Genomic DNA, 19,078 nt, shown 5'->3' on the forward strand with positions numbered 1-19,078 from the left:
TTTGGGGTGGGGGGGGGGGGGGGGGGGGGGGAGGTGAGAAGGGGGAGGTAATACCCAGGGGAGAAGTTAATTAAGGAATTGATATAACTTGTGGGTTCGAGTTAGCTCAACTAGTAAAGTTTATTGTTGTTGGATAAGAATTTGGAATTTGATTCCCTCCTTCAACAAAAACTAATTGGTATCTTGGTTGATGATAAAAACCAATCATTAGGAACAAATGCCAAAGATTGAAGTTATGTCTAAAAATATTATATTTAATCACTCAATCTTGTCTTTATTTATATATGGAGTATAGTTAATTTACTCATTCATACGTGAATATTAAAAATTTTATAAAAATTGCCTCAAAAGTCACAATTATGTAAAATAACATTAATTAACCGCAGTTAGTGAGCTTTGCCTTTGGTTAAATTTAACAATTTAGTCTTTAATTAGCCTCCATTCCTAGTAAACCTCTTCATTAATTTCTAGCAAGATTAGAAGTTGTGGTACAGGGTTTTTCATATTTTTCATTGATTAAAGTACTTGATTATAATTAAAACACAAGAAAGTATTATGATTTGGAATGTGAGGTGGTTTTTTAGTAAAAAAAGGTCCTTTCTGAGAGCTTTTGATTTAGATGTTGAGTATAAAGCTTGCATAGGAATATTTTTATTATTTTCCTTTAATTATTAGCACATCCAATTCTTGAAAGAGATTGATACACAACGAAACATGTTGTATAGGCCATGATTAACTATTGACTCACAAGACAACAGTGACACTAGGAGAAGGTGGGGAATGGTTGTTGCATCGAGGGAGGCCATGGAGATTGAGTCAGGAATAGACCCACATTGACTCCAAGGAGCTTCTTAGGGCCTCTTGATAAGTCCAAAGTCACACTCACAACAAATTTTACAACATGAGGTTAAAAGTTGTTAATAATTGATAATAAATGTAGTGTCAGTATTGAACTCATATGAGAATTAATAATATCTTACCAACTATGCAATTATGAAATTTATTGTGAAAACTATTGTCTAAAAACTATTGTGCATGTAGTATAAATCTTAAGCCCTTCCTTTGTTTTCTCCCCCAAATTTATTTATATAATAAGGGATTTACTAACGTGTGCCCTAAGAGAGCATACTAGTAAATCATTTTAGGAAACTGTTTATGAAAAATTGAAAAAAATTACTAACTTTTTTTTTTTTTTTACAATTTTTTTAATTCTCCATAAAATGTTTCGAAAAATCGATGATTAATATGTGCGGCATACATTAACTGGACTCATATAATAAATATACATGTAGATATTTGAATTTTGTCTTCCTATAGATATTATACAAAAGATATGGTAGACTAGCCCATAGTTGGACTCATATAATAAATATGGGGGCATTTTTTGCTTCAAAGGAAACTCATAAGTACTCCTTTAGGCAAATTTGTGCTTTTGTCTCACATTGGAAGGGTTTCCTTCCTCTTAGCACCTTATAAGGCATGAACCAATGGCAATAAAGTACCACTAACCAAACTAGCGGTACTCTATTGCCATTGGTTCATGCCTTATAAGGTGCTAAGAGGAAGGAAACCCTTCCACTGTGGGACAAAAGCACAAATTCATGAGTTTCCTTTGAAGCAAAAAATGCCCCCACAATAAATATACATATAGATATTATAGAAAAGATATGGTAGACTAGCCCATAGCTAGTGGGGGCTCCTCTAATTATTTTATTTTTAAAACATAAAACGTGTTTTAAATAAATAAATAAAAGTTATTTCTATGATTTTGGTATTTTATGTACCTAAATCCTTTAGGGGAAAAAATCCTAATCAGCTAAAAATTATGGGCAAACTGAGACATAGGAGGCTAAAGGCTTTCAATCAAAATTGTGTTTTCTATTCTAAGGTAGTTTGTTGCTTTTGTCAGTGTGTGTGTTTTCTATTTTTTTAAACTATATTTTATGTTAGTTTTTTCTTTATTCTTCAAAATTTTGTGAGCGATAGTAGTAGATCCAAAGCACAACTATGTTATTTATTTATTTATTCCTCATTATTTCTTTCTCAATTGTGCCAAGTGATTCATAAGGGTTAAAAGATCCAAAAAGTACGAACTTGTTTATAGAGTGCCGGTTTGGATAGCACTTCTTCTCACTGAATGTGACGTTACGTTTTCCTATTTCACGTTTCGGTACCTTTTTTTTTTTTTTTTCAACACATGAACAGTAAAATCACTATGCATGAGACATTTATCACTATTCATGTACTGTAGCACACTGTTCACACACTGTAGCAGCACTGTTCATGCACTAAACATATTAAAAATGGGTCCCACGGTACTATTTACACATTTAAAAATTATTTTGCTATAATATTTTCAGCAACAATCAATTTTTAGCAACAATAAGTTGTATTCAAACAGACCCAGAGTAGTTACACTTGTAAGCTAAAGTCCTTCAAGCAAGATTAATCTTTTATTATAAAAGCAAGAAACTACCTTAGAATATTCTAAGGTAGTTTGTGTGTCGCTTTCTACGTTTTTTCACTATATTTTGTGTTAGTTTTTTTTCCTTTCAATATGTCGGACCGTGAGCTATGCCATTTCACCTCAAAACCAATTGGTGATGAGGAAGACACTCAAATCTTTTATGGGATTCGACATCATATCATGCGGGCCTGCTTTTAGAGTGGTTTTAGGGAGTCAAATTTTGGTCCCCTCAACAATCCCTTTTTCACAATGACACCTTCGTGACTCAAACCCATGACCTTGGCTCTGATACCATTTGTTGGACCGTGAGCTATGTCATTTCACCTCAAAATCAATTGGTGATGAGGAAGTTACACTCAAATCTTTTATGGGCTTCAACATCACACCATGCAGGCCTATTTTTGGAGTGATTGTAGGGAGTTAAATTGTGGTCTCCTAACACAATATTTTGATGCAAATCATAGTAGATTTGAAGCACACATATGTTTTTTATTCATCATCATTTCTTTCTAAAGTTCGTAAGGATTAAAAAATCAACAAACTTTGAAGTTGTTTATGTTGTACTTTTTAAAAATTTTATTTTCTAACTATTAAATACAATATTACCACAATTCTGATATTTACTCCCAAAAAAAAAAAAGTACAATAGACAATTAGTATAGTATTTTAGTACAACTGCGTTTTTTGTTTTTTTGAATGAAATGATAGTGTAGTTATATTTATTTTTTTAAATTGTACATTAGTACAATAGTATAGTGTAATTTTTATTTATTGAAACAATATTGTAGTTTTATTTTATTTTTTAAATTTTACGTTAGTACAATAGTGTAGTATTTAGTTTATTGAATTGTATACCTATTATTGTTATTATTATTATATTAGATTGGTGAGATATATNCCCCCCCGCGACATAAAAGACAAAAAAGGAAAATATATCTCAATTGTGAATTCACGTTACCTTTGCAGCTTTCCTAGTAGTAGTAGACTTCTACTCCTAGTACAATTCTATATATAAAATCAAGGGATCCCACTTAGTAATGATTAAAAAAAAAAAAAAAAAAAAACTCTACAATGATTCACTAAATAGTAGTCTGAACACAAAAACTTGATGGACTAGACAAAAACATACTACAAGTTTACAACTTGGACAACTTGCTGAAAAGATGGTAGAAATGAAAGGGTCCGGTTTCTGTCTAATGGCCAGTGCCATTGGACACGTTGGATTGTTTCCCATGCGATGCATGGATAATTTTGTAATATTTTATGTAAGACATTTTTAGAGAATGTTATACATATATTTAAATGAAAAAATAATCTAAATTTGAGTAAAGAAACATATACATTTTGAGATATTAAAAATTAGATTAGTAACTTCACTGCACATTTGTAGCTTCTCAATGTAAGTTTAATTTTTCTTTTTAAATCATGAAACCAAAAATAAATACAAAAGAGTAATAAGATCATGAAAACCAACTAATTTGTATTGTATTCACATATTGCATACCATGAAATGAAAATACGTCCAACTCTCTCGCTGCCTTCCACTCATCGATAATGTGACATTAATAGATAGTGTGAGCAAGTGTATATGCGTGTGTCATATAAATGATTTAAAACTATGGTAAAAAAAAATTACTCGGAGAGATTTTGATGGCTTGATGGTGGGGAGAGGCCAATACGAAGAGGTGGCGGCCCCTCATATTCCTCTTACAAATGCTTTGTCAAACTCAAGTATTTTATTTTGGTAATAGTGAAATAATGCGTTTCATTCAATGGCCACTGGACAGGAGCCAAGTCCGAAATGAAAAAGGATATTTCATATCCATTGGACACTCTTTTTTGGATTGAGATCCCAGAAAACTATTCTTATCTAAAAGGATTTCTTTACAACCATTTTATTTTATTTATTTATGTATGTATGTGTGTGAAGTTTTTTTTCTAGAGACTTGAACTCCAACCCTTGCCCTCTCCCTCCAACTCTTGAAGAACTAATCTAATCTAATCTAATACTATATATAATAGCAGAAGCTTTTACCAGGTGCTGACACGTTAGCAAAAAAGTCCCCTTTAAAATCTGACACGTGTAGATTTTACTTTAAAATCCCGAATGGTGCGTTTGGAGAGGCTTACTTTCACAATTTTAATCCCGTTTGATAGTTTGTCGGTATATAAAACAAAACAAAAAACCGGTTAAAATACAATTAGACTTGCGATATAGAGATAGAGAAGGAAAAAAATAAAAAAAAGCTTGCGATACGGAGATGAGAAGGAGACAGAGTTCGTACCGCCAGTCGGCTATCACCATCTTTTTTCCACCACCGTCCGTCCCTTGCCAGACTCAGACCACCAGAATCGGCATCAATTACCTAATGGTGCACGCAGGATTTGAGATATGGACATAGAGAGAGAACTACCACTGGTAAGTTTTTTTTTTCCTTAGATCTAGGTATGAAATATGAATTAGTTTTGAGAAATTTGGTTGAATTGATTTGTATTTAGGTATTTGGGTTACATTAGGTTTTGATTTGATATTTTTGATTTGATTTAGTTTCTCAGAATACCAAAAACTTTTGGGAGTATTTGGATTCAATTAATTTTATGTTTGATTTTGGTTTAGTTTTAGGGTATTTACAATTGGCTTTGGATAATCAAGGTTTAGAGGCCAAAAGTCCGAGGACGGTAGAGAGAGAGAGTTGGTTAGTCACAGAGTGCAGATAGATCAACCGATTGTATTTTTTATTTTTTTTTGGAAGAAGAGGAAGAATAATCGTTAGACTGTTAAGTTAATGCGCCATGGATTGAGAAAGGGGCACCACCACAAGTTCTGTCATCACCATAAGCCTCCACCCACTATCAGACTACCGGAATTGCTTCCGGTAAAGTTTTGCTTTAAACTAAAAAATTAAGGGTTTTTGGTTTTTATTTGGAGAATCAATTGGGGATTAGTTATGATTTAGATTAGTATTTTGGGTAAGGTTTGGTTTTGATTAAGGGATTTTGGTTAGAAGAAGTTTTGTTTTTAGGGTATTTGGCTTGGCTCAATGTTTTGGGTATTTAGAATCGATTTTGAATATTTGGGTTGATTTCATTTTGAGTTCAAATAAAATGAAGATTTGCTTTGTTACTCAAAGCACAAACCTTTGAGTAATCAAAACTACACTAAAGTTTTATTTTAAATTTTAAAGTTTTTGCATTTGTTGTTTCTAAATGGTCCCTTTTTTAAAGCCATTGGAACTATGCAGATTAATCTTGAACCACTGTAAGTATTGTTAAAAATGTACCTTCATTTGAAATTGAAATTGAAATTGAAAAGAGAGAAATAAATTAGAGAAGAAGAAAACTATTTGAAGTGGTAATTCTGGATCTAAATCTATCCAAGTTGCATTGGCAAGTGTATTTGCTGTCTGTATATAGTTGTATTCCTAACTTATTGTAGACAAACTTAGTACAAATTATATTTACTATGATTGATTGCACCAGTTTCATTTAACAGCTCCTTATGGTGAAATTGAAAAGAGAGAAATAAATTAGAGAAGAAGATAACTATTTGAAGTGGTAATTCTGGATCTAACTCTATCTAAGTTGCATTGGCAAGAGTATCTGCTGTATGTATATAGTTGTATTCCTAACTTATTGTAGAGAAACTTAATACAAATTATATTTACTATGATTGATTGCACCAGTTTCATTTAACAGCTCCTTATGGTGATTGTTAGGAAACATTATCTAGGACATTAGGTGAACTGCCCTGTTCATTATATGCATGTGCATTTTAAAAGAGAAAGGCTACACCAGGTTTGGGAATCTTAATACACCATTAAGACCGATGTAAAATAAAGCAGAAGGGTTGCCTTGACCATTAGTTTTCACGCCAACACCAACCTTAGACTGCCAGAACCATAGGCAAACACACCATTATATCTTCGAAACCTCCACCAGGAAAGTTTTTTTTTTTTTTTTTTTCCCTTTTTAGATTTGAGTTAAAATACAACTTATTTTTGGACATATTGATGGATTTGTATAGGTTTAGGTATTTGTGTTGGATTCAGTTTTGTTCTGGATTTTGGTCTTCTTGGTTGGTGCTGTTATGGTTCCATGGTGAGATTTGATAATTTGGGCAAATCTTAATTCTCAAATGATGGCCTTATTGGAATTTTTGTATTTTGATATGATACTATGATGTGGGAATTCTGTTGGAACTATGGCACCTTTCTATGATGTTAGATCTTACAATATGGCAGCCTTGAAATCTTTTTTTTTTTTATTTTTCTAACTTTCTGGGATGTTGTTTTTGTTCTTTTATCTTCTCCTTTTTTTTTTTTTTTTTTTTTTATTCCTTATATCTTTGTTGTTTTTGTTCTTTTATCTTCTCCTTTTTTTTTTATCTTCTCCTTTCTTTTTTTCCTTATATCTGCTTATGGGATTTGATGATCTGCGTATGTAATTAAATTTTTTGAATTTTATAGGCCTTGATGTTTGAATGACAATGAGCTTAATAATCTCATATTGAATTCGTTATATCGTTTTTTATTTTATTTTATAGGCTGAGCTGGTAGCTATTCTTTGATGATAACTTGATATTATCCAACCAATTAATGTGAATGCTCTTAGGGTGTGTACGTGTGTATGTATCTATATTTGTCACACACACACATTGAATCCCTATGTTTACTATAAATTAAAAGTTACTGTTTGTCTCATATATGCAACACTATTCATTCTAAATAAAGAAATGGATTACTTTACTTTAACTTGGTTGATTCAAGCAAAATTTAAAAATTGATCATCCTTATGTTTATAAAATTATTTGAACAGTTTAGATTTATAAAGAATATGATTATTATACATAAAAAGGGAATTTTATAAGGCGCCATTCCATCATTGTTTTGCCCTATATATGTGAAGAACTATGACATGGTGTTGCACTAATAAATGATAATCATAGTTGGCCCTCACCATTCTTTTACTATATATACATATGTTCTTCTGTTTTTGTTTCTTTTTTATTTTTTTAATTTTTTTTCCCAGTTGGTTGACGAGGAAGAGGATGAAATCTTGATTTAGATCTGAATTTGGTTTATTGTCCAGATGATGGCACTTACACTATGAAAAAAGTTATGATTCAGAGATACTAAACAGTTGGAGTTGATGAGGGAGGAGATCCGTGTTTCCTCGCTGTTCAGTAATCCCAATCTGCTTCCACTTCTTGGTCATGCTATCATTTCTGTTAAGGTAATCAGTCAGAGTAGTTATTCCTGTCTAATTTACAATTGGTATTCATATATTTTTCTTAATATAAAATTTGACACTTACAGAATTGTTACATGACTGTTGCTTTGGTTGGACTGCTTTAGTATAAAATTGATGGTATCAAACCATAGTTTTGGCTTTGGCTTTGGTCACTAAGCCACAAGAAGTTGAAACATTTCGTTTAAACACAGGGAAATGTGGTAAACACGTTGGCAGTTATTATTGTTGGGGTTGCAATGTTGCGTACCTTGAAGTTCAAGAGCATGAAGTCTTGCCATGTGTGCAACTTAGCTGTTGTTTCTCCTTCTTCTTGGTATTCTTCATAAAATGGTTGTTCTTGCTTCTTATGTTCCAATTTTCTTTGTCATTACTACCTCTCTCTCTCTCTCGCACCCCTCTTCTCTTCATCAAAGTTCAACCCCCTCAAATGAGACTACCAAAAAAAAAAAAAAGGGCAGATAATCACTGTACTAAGGAAGAAAGAAAACAAAGAACTTGACGGCTAAAAGAGACTATCACAGATACAAAAGAAGCAATGTGTCACTATGAAAAAAGAAAAAATGGTTGCAGGTCACGTGTTTAGTGGAATTCTCTTAGACATGTGATTTGTAATCCTTTGACTCTCTTTTTTTTTTTTTTTCTCATCTCAGATTCATTCCCACTCCGTCTCTTACTATCTAACATTACTTGATAACGGTTATTGTGGTAGAGCACAGGTGGTGGCTTTGATTTTATCTACTAATTCAAAATAAGTTGAATATCTGCAGTGTTCTATATACATTCTTTTGGTATTTTGATTATATGATATTGACTTATTGTTGCATGCCATATGTTAATTGAAAATTTCTTTTTGATGTGATATGTGAAATTTCATATTTTATATGAGCCATGTTCTTCCCATTTTGTGACACTGTTTAAGGTTGATTTCCTTGAAAATTATTTTTTGGTTGGAACAAAGATTATGGTGGTTCAATTCAACTTATATCAAAGTTTTTTGACAAAATGGGTAAAAGGGAATTGGCTAATTAGACAAAGGAATTTTTACACATTAAATTAGCCAAACAACTCAAATCTTTGGTATGCGTTTATCACTTTACATGTTTAAGATAGATTCAATGCAAAATTAATGTAGAATTGCAAGGGTTAAATACAATGGATTGGTTGATTTGATATTTTTTCTCTACATATTTTTCCAATCAATATATTCTCTTCATCAAACTTTTTTGTCATTAAACTTGTAGGAAAATTTTAGAAGGGAAAGAAGAAGAGGTGGTAGAGGAACTTTTTGTGATAGCGTGGATGTTGTGCAATTAAAGAAATTAATGGCTTTTCAAATAACAGTACAAATTGTCCGGTGTGATGGCCAAAGAGGCAATATGTTTTGCTGCAAGAGATGTCTTTCAAGATAAACTTTGATGGAGCAATGTTTAAAGAACGAAGCACATTTGGAGTAGGAGTTTTTATACAAGATGCATTGCCGCATTGAATTGCAAAGGGAAAGCAATTATGGATCTGGAGGAGGCAAAACTAGCAGCAGTTGGCCAAGCTATTAATTTTGCAATTGGAATAGGTGCAAGGCATATCATCTTAGAGGGAGATTTAGCAAGTTTTTTTTGACAAGCTATGATCTGAGGAAGAAGATAATTCATGTTGGGAGCTGTGGTAGAGGAAGCAATATTAAGACCAAATCTGTTCAAACCATGGGAGGTAAAGCAGGTCTAGGTGAGAGGCGAATCAGCATGCGTATTTATTGGTGTGACTTGCTTATTGATTGGCTAAACACTGATGTAATGAATATGAATAGTATTTAATGCAGGTTATCTTTGATTAGTTTAAGGGAAAAAAAAGACCAATACCCCAACATACTATCTCTCTCTAAAATGCTTCCAAAGAAGAAAAGTTTCAGTTGCTCCGTATACTCCATGGTGGTTTTGATATGAGTATGATTCTATATTTTCCACTTTGTATTTCATTTGTTTTGACTCTTTCTTTTTTAAAATATTATTATTGTTACCTTTTCATTGATTTGTTTTCTTTTATCCTCTATGGGCAAATGCACTTCCAGTGTGGACCCTTATGATCACTATTACATTTGTAGAAGTTTTTATGTTGATATCAATTTCCAATCATTAGATTCAATCCGTATGTTGAACCCTAAGCACGTAATAATTCTAATAAATTTATTGCAAAAATAGTTATTACGTGCTAACACTTTTGGTTCATTTACACTTTTAATACATGTTGCATTGAGTGATTATTTTGGAAAATTACTGATTTTCTCAAAATTTGCTATAACCTCAGTGATTTTTTCCCCTAAGGGATGTTAAAAATAAGCAAATATGGGGATTTTGGATGTCACCCTTTATGTACTCATAAAACATGATACTAATTAATAAGTTCTTTTTTATAGAGTTTTGATCAAAGTAAATTCTGAAATTACCTATTTGTGTCTTTCTTTTTGGTGTTTTGTCAAAGTTACATTGACACTTATGGTTTTTGTAAATTGAACAGAATGACTGGGATTCAAAGTTTTGAAGTCCTATCAACTATGACTTTTTTCAACATGCATATCAATATTTGATAGCATAAGAGCATTGATAGGCTTAATCAATGAAGCTGGAACCTATGTTGCAACTCAAAATTTGTGCCATGTATCTTTCTTTTTTATTTTTATTTTTCTATAGAAGTATCTTTCTATCTTGAAAGCACATTTTCTTTATTTAGCCTTCACATGTGCCATTTTAGTTTTAGTAAACTTAACAATTTAAAATATGATTATTAGGTTCATATTCTTTTGTATATTAATCTTAACAAATTATATTTACTCTATTTTTAATAACATGTAATATAATTGAAACTAATTCCTCAAGCATTAAATCACATACTAAGTATTATGCATGGTCATAAAGATAATTTATTATAAAATATTTCTAAATAAATTTACACTGTACCCGTGCATTGCACGGGAACATTAGCTAGTACTTATAAAGTAACAATTAAACTAAGGGTATGCAGTAATTTTGCCAGTCATTTTAAATGAATCAAAAGCGTGCCTACATATGCGTGCGGTTGAAATTTTTGCTACCTCATGGTGTGTTCTTTGAAAAAGGAATTTAGAATACTAAAATATGTTTTTAGATTTCAATGATTCAATTCCAAAAATGTATGGAAAGTAACAATTGACCAACTAATTTGACGTTTATCATAGACTCATAGTATTAAATTAAGGGAAATTCTTGGTGTACATCTGAAAATATTTCATAATCTTAAAAAGTTAAAGTGGCCGGTGGCCCTACTATTTTTAAAAGCATGTAATCCTATTATGTGTATCGAAATTGATGGTCAAATTACCAAGAAGATGTTGGTCAGGGAAAATTATTAATACTTCGGGAGTACTATAAATGCATATTTTCTTCTCTCACATGAATTATGGGTCCCATCATAAATTTAATTAGTAGGACATACAGTTATGTGAAATGGAAGAGTACGCATTTATAGTATTCTAGGAGCACTCAATAATTACCTGTTGGTCCGACGCAATTGGAGATGAGAAAACTGATGGAAATTTTAGACCCCTTTACACACAACCAGATTGAGTAGCCTAGTTAATTAGCCAAGTTGTTACTTAGTCAAATTAAGCAATTCTAGGTTAAAACAATCAAACAATCATATCAAGAATATATAACAGCGGAATAATAAAAAACACAAGATATGATCACCCAGGAAAACCAAACTGATAAAAAACCTGGGGAGGATTTTGCCTATCGATCCTCAAGGCAAAACTGAATTCACTATGAAAGAATTGAAGTTCATACAAAAGGACTTACAAGCTCCCCGCTCGACTTCCTAATGCTACCTACCAGTAGAACTTACTGACACGACCCCGTGCAAGCTCCGAATCCACGGACTCCTTCTTTCTTGAATTCTTCAATCAGCTACAAACACCCACGCTTGATATTCTTTAAGCTTCAATGTGTGATGGCCAAAGAGGCAATATGTTTTGCTGCAAGAGATGTCCTTCAAGATAAACTTTGATGGAGCAATGTTTAAAGAACGAAGCACATTTGGAGTAGGAGTTTTTATACGAGATGCATTGCCGCATTGAATTGCAAAGGGAGAGCAATTATGGATCTGGAGGAGGCAGAACTAGCAGCAGTTGGCCAAGCTATTAATTTTGCAATTGGAATAGGTGCAAGGGATATCATCTTAGAGGGAGATTTAGCAAGTTTTTTTTGACAAGCTGTGATCTGAGGAAGAAGATAATTCATGCTAGGAGCTGTGGTGGAGGAAGCAATATTAAGAACAAATCTGTTCAAACCATGGGAGGTAAAGCAGTTCTAGGTGAGAGGCGAATCAGCATGCGTATTTCTTGGTGTGACTTGCTTATTGATTGGCTAAACACTGATGTAATGAATATGAATAGTATTTAATGCAAGTTATCTTTGATTAGTTTAAGGGGAAAAAAAAAAGACCAATACCCCAACATACTATCTCTCTCTAAAATGCTTCCAAAGAAGAAAAGTTTCAGTTGCTCCGTATACTCCATGGTGGTTTTGATATGAGTATGATTCTCTATTTTCCACTTTGTATTTCATTTGTTTTGACTCTTTCTTTTTTTAAATATTATTATTGTTACCTTTTCATTGATTTGTTTTCTTTTATCCTCTATGGGCAAATGCACTTCCAGTGTGGACCCTTATGATCACTATTACATTTGTAGAAGTTTTATGTTGATATCAATTTCTAATCATTAGATTGAATCCGTATGTTGAACCCTAAGCACGTAATAATTCTAATAAATTTATTGCAAAAATAGTTATTACGTGCTAACACTTTTGGTTCATTTACACTTTTAATACATGTTGCATTGAGTGATTTATTTTGAAAAATTACTGATTTTCTCAAAATTTGCTATAACCTCAGTGATTTTTTCCCTTAAGGGATGTTAAAAATAAGCAAATATGGGGATTTTGGATGTCACCCTTTATGTACTCATAAAACATGATACTAATTAATAAGTTCTTTTTTACAGAGTTTTGATCAAAGTAAATTCTTAAATTACCTATTTGTGTCTTTCTTTTTGGTGTTTTGTCAAAGTTACATTGACACTTATGGTTTTTGTAAATTGAACAGAATGATTGGGATTCAAAGTTTTGAAGTCCTATCAACTATGACTTTTTTCAACATGCATATCAATATTTGATAGCATAAGAGCATTGATAGGCTTAATCAATGAAGCAGGAACCTATGTTGCAACTCAAAATTTGTGCCATGTATCTTTTTTTTTTTTTCTTTTTTTTTTTTTCTATAGAAGTATCTTTCTATCTTGAAAGCACATTTTCTTTATTTAGCCTTCACATGTGCCATTTTAGTTTTAGTAAACTTAACAATTTAAAATATGATTATTAGGTTCGTATTCTTTTGTATATTAATCTTAACAAATTATATTTACTCTATTTTTAATAACATGTAATATAATTGAAACTAATTCCTCAAGCATTAAATCACATACTAAGTATTATGCATGGTCATAAAGATAATTTATTATAAAATATTTTAAAATAAATTTACATTGTACCCGTGCATTGCACGGGAACATCGGCTAGTTTAAATAATTACCTTGTGAACATGGAGATTCACCCAAGCACTCAAGAAGTTCTCTTAATTAGTGCAGTAGATAAATTGTGTCAGTTATCCAAAATCAAAGTGAGAAAGGAAAAAAATAAAATAAAACTTTCTCCTTAAAATTTCATAAGTTTGAAGCTTACAAGTTGTCTCTACCAGAAGAGCTTTTGAACAAATTTCTGATGCATTAAAAAAAAAAAAAAAAAAAAAGAAACTTAGTTTTGGAAAACTGGAAAGGTTATAAAGATAGCGAGTGTATAACACTCAAGAAGGCAGATACTTACAGATCATCTCGGCAAAGTGATGCAGGAGCAGAACTCTCTGAAAAATTATAGTAAGAAATATCTATTTTGCTGTAAGTAAAACATAATTATTATAGTTCAACATAAATTTGAACAAGTACAAAAGGTAATTTTTAAGAGCATTTTGATCAATTTTTTTATACTAGAAACAATTTATTATGGACACAGAATTTTTAAAAGAAATAATTTCAAAATTCTAGAAACAACAACATTGAAAACATGGCCTTTTTAGACTTTAATTAATTTACTGTCATTCAATGCCATCGTTCAAGTCTTTCTTCGCTAGTGGTATGATTGAATGCATGAAACATGCAGTCTGAATCAGCATTCGAAGCTATCTTCCATATTGCATTATTCCTAAAACAACACAACTGGTTTGTCAATTTTAATCCAGTGTCAATTCAAGCTCTTTCCTCCAAGCTTCTCTGGCCAGCTCAAAATCAGTGTCCAGAGTAATGTATATAACATCATGTTAAAACAATTTTAAAAAATATGTTCTCCACACTATGCAAAATTCATCAAGAATTGAGGAGGAAAACCCATACTAGGTACTACTCTTGATCCACTCTGGAATACTCCCAGTGAGCAAGTTGCTTGTCAAAAACCTATTTAGCAAACAAGACAATATCATTAGTTAAGCACCTAAAGCATAAGGATATGTATATTTTTGGATGAATCAAAATAAGAATTTATATTAGTAAAAACAAAGAATTGAACAATGTGAACACAATAGGCTTAACAGCCTAGAGTACCAAAAAGTCAAGCTATCCACTACTATAGCAGGAAGCAGCCAGCAAAAACTATTATAGAATTACGATATTAAAAGGTCATACTCTACTTTCTGTTGTAACGTCCTGGTTATATAAGGGTCCTTTTAGGTTTACATAAAAGGATATAGCAGATGGAGAGGATTCTAGTTTTAGGTTTATTTGGTGATTAGGGGTTGTGATAGAGATAAATAGTGACCTTGCACATTAACCCGTGGACATCAGCCAAAAGCCAAGCTTTGTTACGTATCTATAATCTGTAAATGTTTTAGCTCCTTATTAATTGTTAGTTTGAAATTACTCTATAATTGAACCTAATTAAGGGTCTGGTTGTGAAGCTTACACAATCTCCAACTTTGCTAGACCACCTAAATCTGGAACATTTCCTTCCAATCTGTTGAAGCTGAGATCTCTGTAAGAAGGTAACAATGTAGATGTCATCATAGCAGAGAAGAAGGTTTACGATATGACTGTTCTGCTGAACAACAAATGTGCACAAGTAAAAAAAGCATGAATAAATTTTTTTTTGAAAAAAGATAAAATATTTTAATAACCAATTAGAGATACTCCAAAAATGTTCATTAAACATTGTAGATGCATCATTCATGCTCCAAAAATATTTTAATAACCATTACTTTTCTTTATCTAGTGAAGATAATGCCACACAAACAGACAAGTGACCAAAGTGGGCATCATTCATAGGTATCTCATGGTAGCTGATGCAATGGGTAAAAGCGCGCATCATTACGTCAGCATCCGTTAATGACATCAACACTGACACCAGCACAGACATAGTCACCAAACTTCGATGATCACAGAGTTTGATTGTCAGCCCCCGATTACTTTGGTGATTTTTCCCCTTTTTTTTGTTGAAAATTTTTGATGTATTTCAATTCTAGGGACTGATTGATTAAACCCTAATCCTTTCCACTCTCTCTCTCTCTCTCTCTCTTTATTTTTTTTTTCTTCCTCTTTGTTCTCTCTTCCCCCTAATCTTTCATTTTTTTCAACTCAACTTAATATCATGCTCTAATAAGGGTCATATAACTGGCTTCTATCCAATCATAGGGATCTGCACTTTGCACTTCACACATTTTTCAGTAAAAGATGAAAAATAAAAAGGGAAAAAGATAAAGGACAGGAGAAGTACAAAATCTGAAGTTGTTCCAAATCTGAAATATTAGGAGGGATTGGTCCATAGATATTACAACTCCTCAACAACCTGAAATTTATATAGAATTCATGTAAGGAAAACTGATCTGAACAGTGTATTATTCAAATTTATACGGTCTACAACAAAATAATGACATACAATCTGCTCATGTTTGTCATGCCAGGCAAGGACGGAAATTTTGAACCTTCTCCAAATAAATCACTAATTCGTCTGAATAGAGTTGCATCATCAATAATTGTCAGGCTCTTTAGATATAAATACTATAAATTTAAAATCACATGAATGTATCTTAGAGGTTAAACAACTCAAGAACTATTAACTTAGAAGGCAGAACTCACAGCTCAGTTAAAGTACTCAAAGCAGAAATGCTAGGAGGAATGGGCCCCTCAAGACCACTAGCTTGGATCTCTCTGTTAACAAAACAGCTCAAACAGATTGAGATCACACCTGAAACCTTTACTTAAAAAAGAGATTTACAAAACAACGTAGAAGAAAAGCCCATACAATTTCTGAAGTTGTTTCCAAGTTTGAAAAAAGTCAGGTATCCTTCCAATGAAGTTGTTACTACTAATTCTACTGCACATGGCCCAAAATGGAAACAAGATTGAACAAAATACAAACCCCAAAGTTCAGCTTTCAATGAAAATACCAAAATTACTGTTAGAACACCTATGGAATCAATACCACCAACTTACAGTTCTGTTAATTTGTTTAGATTGGTGAGAGTGCTTGGCAACTCTCCTGTGAGATTGTTAGCACTAAGAAAGCTGCAGTCACCAAAAGGAAACTTCAGACCATTTCAATTGTTAAGTAATTAAGAAAATCAGTGAGAATTTAGAGATGGCCAATCAAATGTGATTTGAAAAATTAAATAAAAGAAAAGAAAGAAACACTAACAGGTACTCCAAGTTAACCAAATTTCCAAGCTCAGTGGGAACATTTCCATAAAACTGATTGCTCTCTATGCTCCTGAATATAATCTTAAATATTATAGCTAGAGAAAATGAAAAAAATGATATAATTTTACTGTCTAAATGATTGGGAGAAAGAAAGATACAAAAAGAGCATACAATATTTTAAGAGTGGTAATTTTTTCCCAAGTAGGCTGGAATTGGTCTTGATAAGTTGTTCGTGGAGATGGACCTGCAGTAAATTCATTTAAATCAGTAAGAATGAGCACTTATTGGCTAACTTGGACTTGAACTCCGAAGTCACTTACAGATATTCCAATGGTATAAAAGCCCATTCTTGTGGTATATTACCACTGAGGTAGTTAGCATTGAGATCACTACAATCAAGAGGAAATTGTTCAAAGAAACTTAATCCCATTTTCAGGTACAAAGTGAAACAAATAATAGTTACTCTCCTTACATAGTCCTGAGGTGGGGTAGTTTTGCAAGAGCTGGAGGAAGTATACCAGCAAGACCCTGCACTCTAAGAAATCTATATAACAAGGATTTTTACAGTAGAAAAATTATATACAATCTGAATTTTCAGACCTGCAACACCAACCTTCAAACTTAAATCAACTAGAACACGAGTCAACTTCACGTATTTATGCCTAAAGAAAAAATCTGCTGGCTCAAAAGTAAATCAGAATCCAACCAAATGTGAAACAGTTGATTAACATTTGAAATACGAACTTGGAGCTAAGTGAAAGTGCATAGATTAGAATACTACAAAATACAAATGTCTAGCTCACTAGCTTGAGCACCTTCACAATGCCAATGCATACTATAACCAGAACCCATGTGTGTGTGTAGGAGTGTTATCATCCTAGTCTTAGGCACCCTTCTCTTACAAACTGGTTTTCAATGATGAATTGTTAAGGTGCAGCTTATGTCCAGTGCCTCTACCTACTGTGATCACAACATATCCATTATACTGGACATGCTGCGATCATGACACGTGCCTATTTGACACATGTTATAGTCCTAGCAAATCCAGTGCATTGAAAGTACTGGACATAATCTGCGCCCTATTTGATATCAAAGCTAACCACCACGTCGAGTAATACATAATAATCAAGCCTTGACCCCACCTTTCTTGTCTCCTATTGCTTTAAGGATTAAAAAGCTGAACTTTAATCGGGAAAATTGTTTTTTTTTTTAATTTAGCCAAAAAAAAAAAAAAAGTAGTAGTACGTACATTTGAACAACGTGGCATACACCATCGTTAGTGAAGTTGCAATTGCAGATGAGAGCATTGTTGTAGCAGAATGGCTGATTTGAATTGACTTGTGTTGTCGTCCAGCTTTGGTCATTACTAGTGCACGGGTCCACTCTGAAATTCCAATCTCTCTTTCCCAATTGATCAGCAATTTCACTAAGGGCTCTAACTGCATAAAGTTAAACTAATTGTGATCAAGCAGTGTAGAATCTCTGAAATTTTAATCAAACAAAAAGGGTGCGATTGTAATTGAGGGGGCTCACGGTGCTGTCGTTCGCAGCCGATCACCGCCGTCCTTATACAGTTATACCGCTCAAGTGCCACAATTTTTTTTTTTTTAATTTTTTTTTTTTTTTAATCTGGCGCTTTGGACTTGGTATGATATGTATTTTGCATTGGGCTTTTTAATTGGGCGTATTGGTCTAGCCAGCCCAGTTATCTAAACCAGTCACATTAACGACACTTATTTCATTTCTTTTTAGGCTGTGTTTGTTTCATGTAAAACGTTTTTCGGAAAATACATATTTTTTAGAAATGTTATTTTCTGGAAAAGGAAAATATTTTTAAGTGTTTGGTTGAATTATAAAAATTATTGTGGAAAATATTTTCATGTGTTTGGATGTATTCTAAAAATGCTATTTTCCGGAAAATTTTCATATTTTCTCAGCATTCAAACAAATTTTATTACAAAAAATTTCAACATCACAACCAATTCAACAACAAATTCCGGCAACAAAAACACAACACAACAACAACAACAACAACAACAACAACAACAACAACAATAAATTCCGACAACAACCATCAGTTCATCCAAAAAAAAAAAAAAACAACAACAACAATCAAATTAAAAAAAAAAAAATGGTCTGGGTTCGCCGTGCTCGTGCTCGTGCTCGTGGGTCTGGGTCTGGGTTCGCCGAGCTCTGGGTTCGTCGTGCTCTGGGTTCGTCGTGGGTGAAGGCGTGCTCGTGGGTCTGGGTCTGGGTTTTCCGTGCTCTGGGTTCGTCGTGGGTGAAGGCGTGCTCGTGGGTCTGGGTCTGGGTTCGCCTTGCTCTGGTCGTTCTCTTTGTCTTTCTTTCTTCGTTCTCTCGGTTTGTTTTCCGGAAAATTTTATTTGAAGTGAAAATGAAACCTGAAACCGTTTTCACCCGATTTTGGCATAATTTTCGGTCAATCGGAAATTATTTTCAGTTTGACCAATTTTGAAGTGGCAACCAAACACACCATTTTCCGTAAAATCATTTCCTGAAAACGTTTTCACCCGAAACAAACGGACCCTTACTTACATTTGCCATATGAACAGGAAAGGTTGGCAAGTTCAAAA

General features: G+C 32.8%; 1 protein-coding gene and 1 long non-coding RNA gene across 20 annotated transcripts; one reads left to right on the forward strand and one right to left on the reverse strand.

Moving 5' to 3' along the window:
• Positions 1–4,646: 4,646 nt before the first annotated feature.
• LOC112033038 (uncharacterized) lies at positions 4,647–10,440 on the forward strand. Of its 3 annotated transcripts, XR_010629692.1 has the most exons (4): positions 4,649–4,886; positions 7,556–7,699; positions 8,959–9,657; positions 10,229–10,440. It is a non-coding gene; the product is annotated as an uncharacterized LOC112033038 (long non-coding RNA). The 3 variants fall into 3 exon arrangements; XR_010629693.1 differs by lacking the exon at positions 10,229–10,440 and having other exon boundaries at positions 4,647–4,886; positions 7,496–7,699; positions 8,959–9,742; XR_002885161.2 differs by lacking the exon at positions 10,229–10,440 and having other exon boundaries at positions 4,655–4,886; positions 8,959–9,742.
• On the reverse strand, positions 6,860–18,110 carry LOC112033037 (probable leucine-rich repeat receptor-like serine/threonine-protein kinase At3g14840). 17 transcript variants are annotated; one of them, XM_065775322.1, is made up of 19 exons: positions 18,018–18,110; positions 17,734–17,923; positions 16,957–17,028; positions 16,805–16,873; positions 16,656–16,728; positions 16,483–16,554; positions 16,281–16,352; positions 16,090–16,161; positions 15,924–15,995; positions 15,724–15,795; positions 15,562–15,633; positions 14,755–14,823; positions 14,190–14,249; positions 13,627–13,695; positions 13,486–13,521; positions 13,337–13,377; positions 7,965–8,150; positions 7,781–7,869; positions 6,860–7,691 (listed from the first exon to the last, which is right to left on the reverse strand). In XM_065775322.1, exons 2-17 carry the CDS (start codon positions 17,846–17,848, stop codon positions 8,125–8,127), a joined length of 1,062 nt encoding a protein of 353 aa, XP_065631394.1. In that variant the 5' UTR covers positions 17,849–17,923; positions 18,018–18,110; the 3' UTR covers positions 6,860–7,691; positions 7,781–7,869; positions 7,965–8,124. The 17 variants fall into 17 exon arrangements, with proteins under 17 accessions (XP_065631394.1, XP_065631391.1, XP_065631406.1 ...); XM_065775319.1 differs by having other exon boundaries at positions 17,734–17,938; positions 18,018–18,086; XM_065775334.1 differs by lacking the exon at positions 18,018–18,110 and adding an exon at positions 17,098–17,159 and having other exon boundaries at positions 16,957–17,012; positions 17,734–18,011.
• Positions 18,111–19,078: the final 968 nt, after the last annotated feature.

This window comes from Quercus suber, unplaced genomic scaffold (genome assembly GCF_002906115.3).
Source record: "Quercus suber isolate HL8 unplaced genomic scaffold, Cork oak 2.0 scaffold_109, whole genome shotgun sequence".
Lineage (NCBI taxonomy): Eukaryota > Viridiplantae > Streptophyta > Magnoliopsida > Fagales > Fagaceae > Quercus > Quercus suber.

Excerpts from the sequence above, each read along its gene's own strand:
- LOC112033037 (XM_065775319.1), bottom strand. The coding sequence starts at position 17,929 with ATGCAGTTAGAGCCCTTAGTGAAATTGCTGATCAATTGGGAAAGAGAG. Across the intron at positions 14,250-14,754 it reads CTAGCAAAGTTGGAGATTGT|GTTTTTGACAAGCAACTTGC; the intron begins GTAAGCTTCACA and ends TTTGCTAAATAG. Across the intron at positions 13,696-14,189 it reads TGGATCAAGAGTAGTACCTA|CAAAATAGATATTTCTTACT; the intron begins GTATGGGTTTTC and ends TTTTACTTACAG.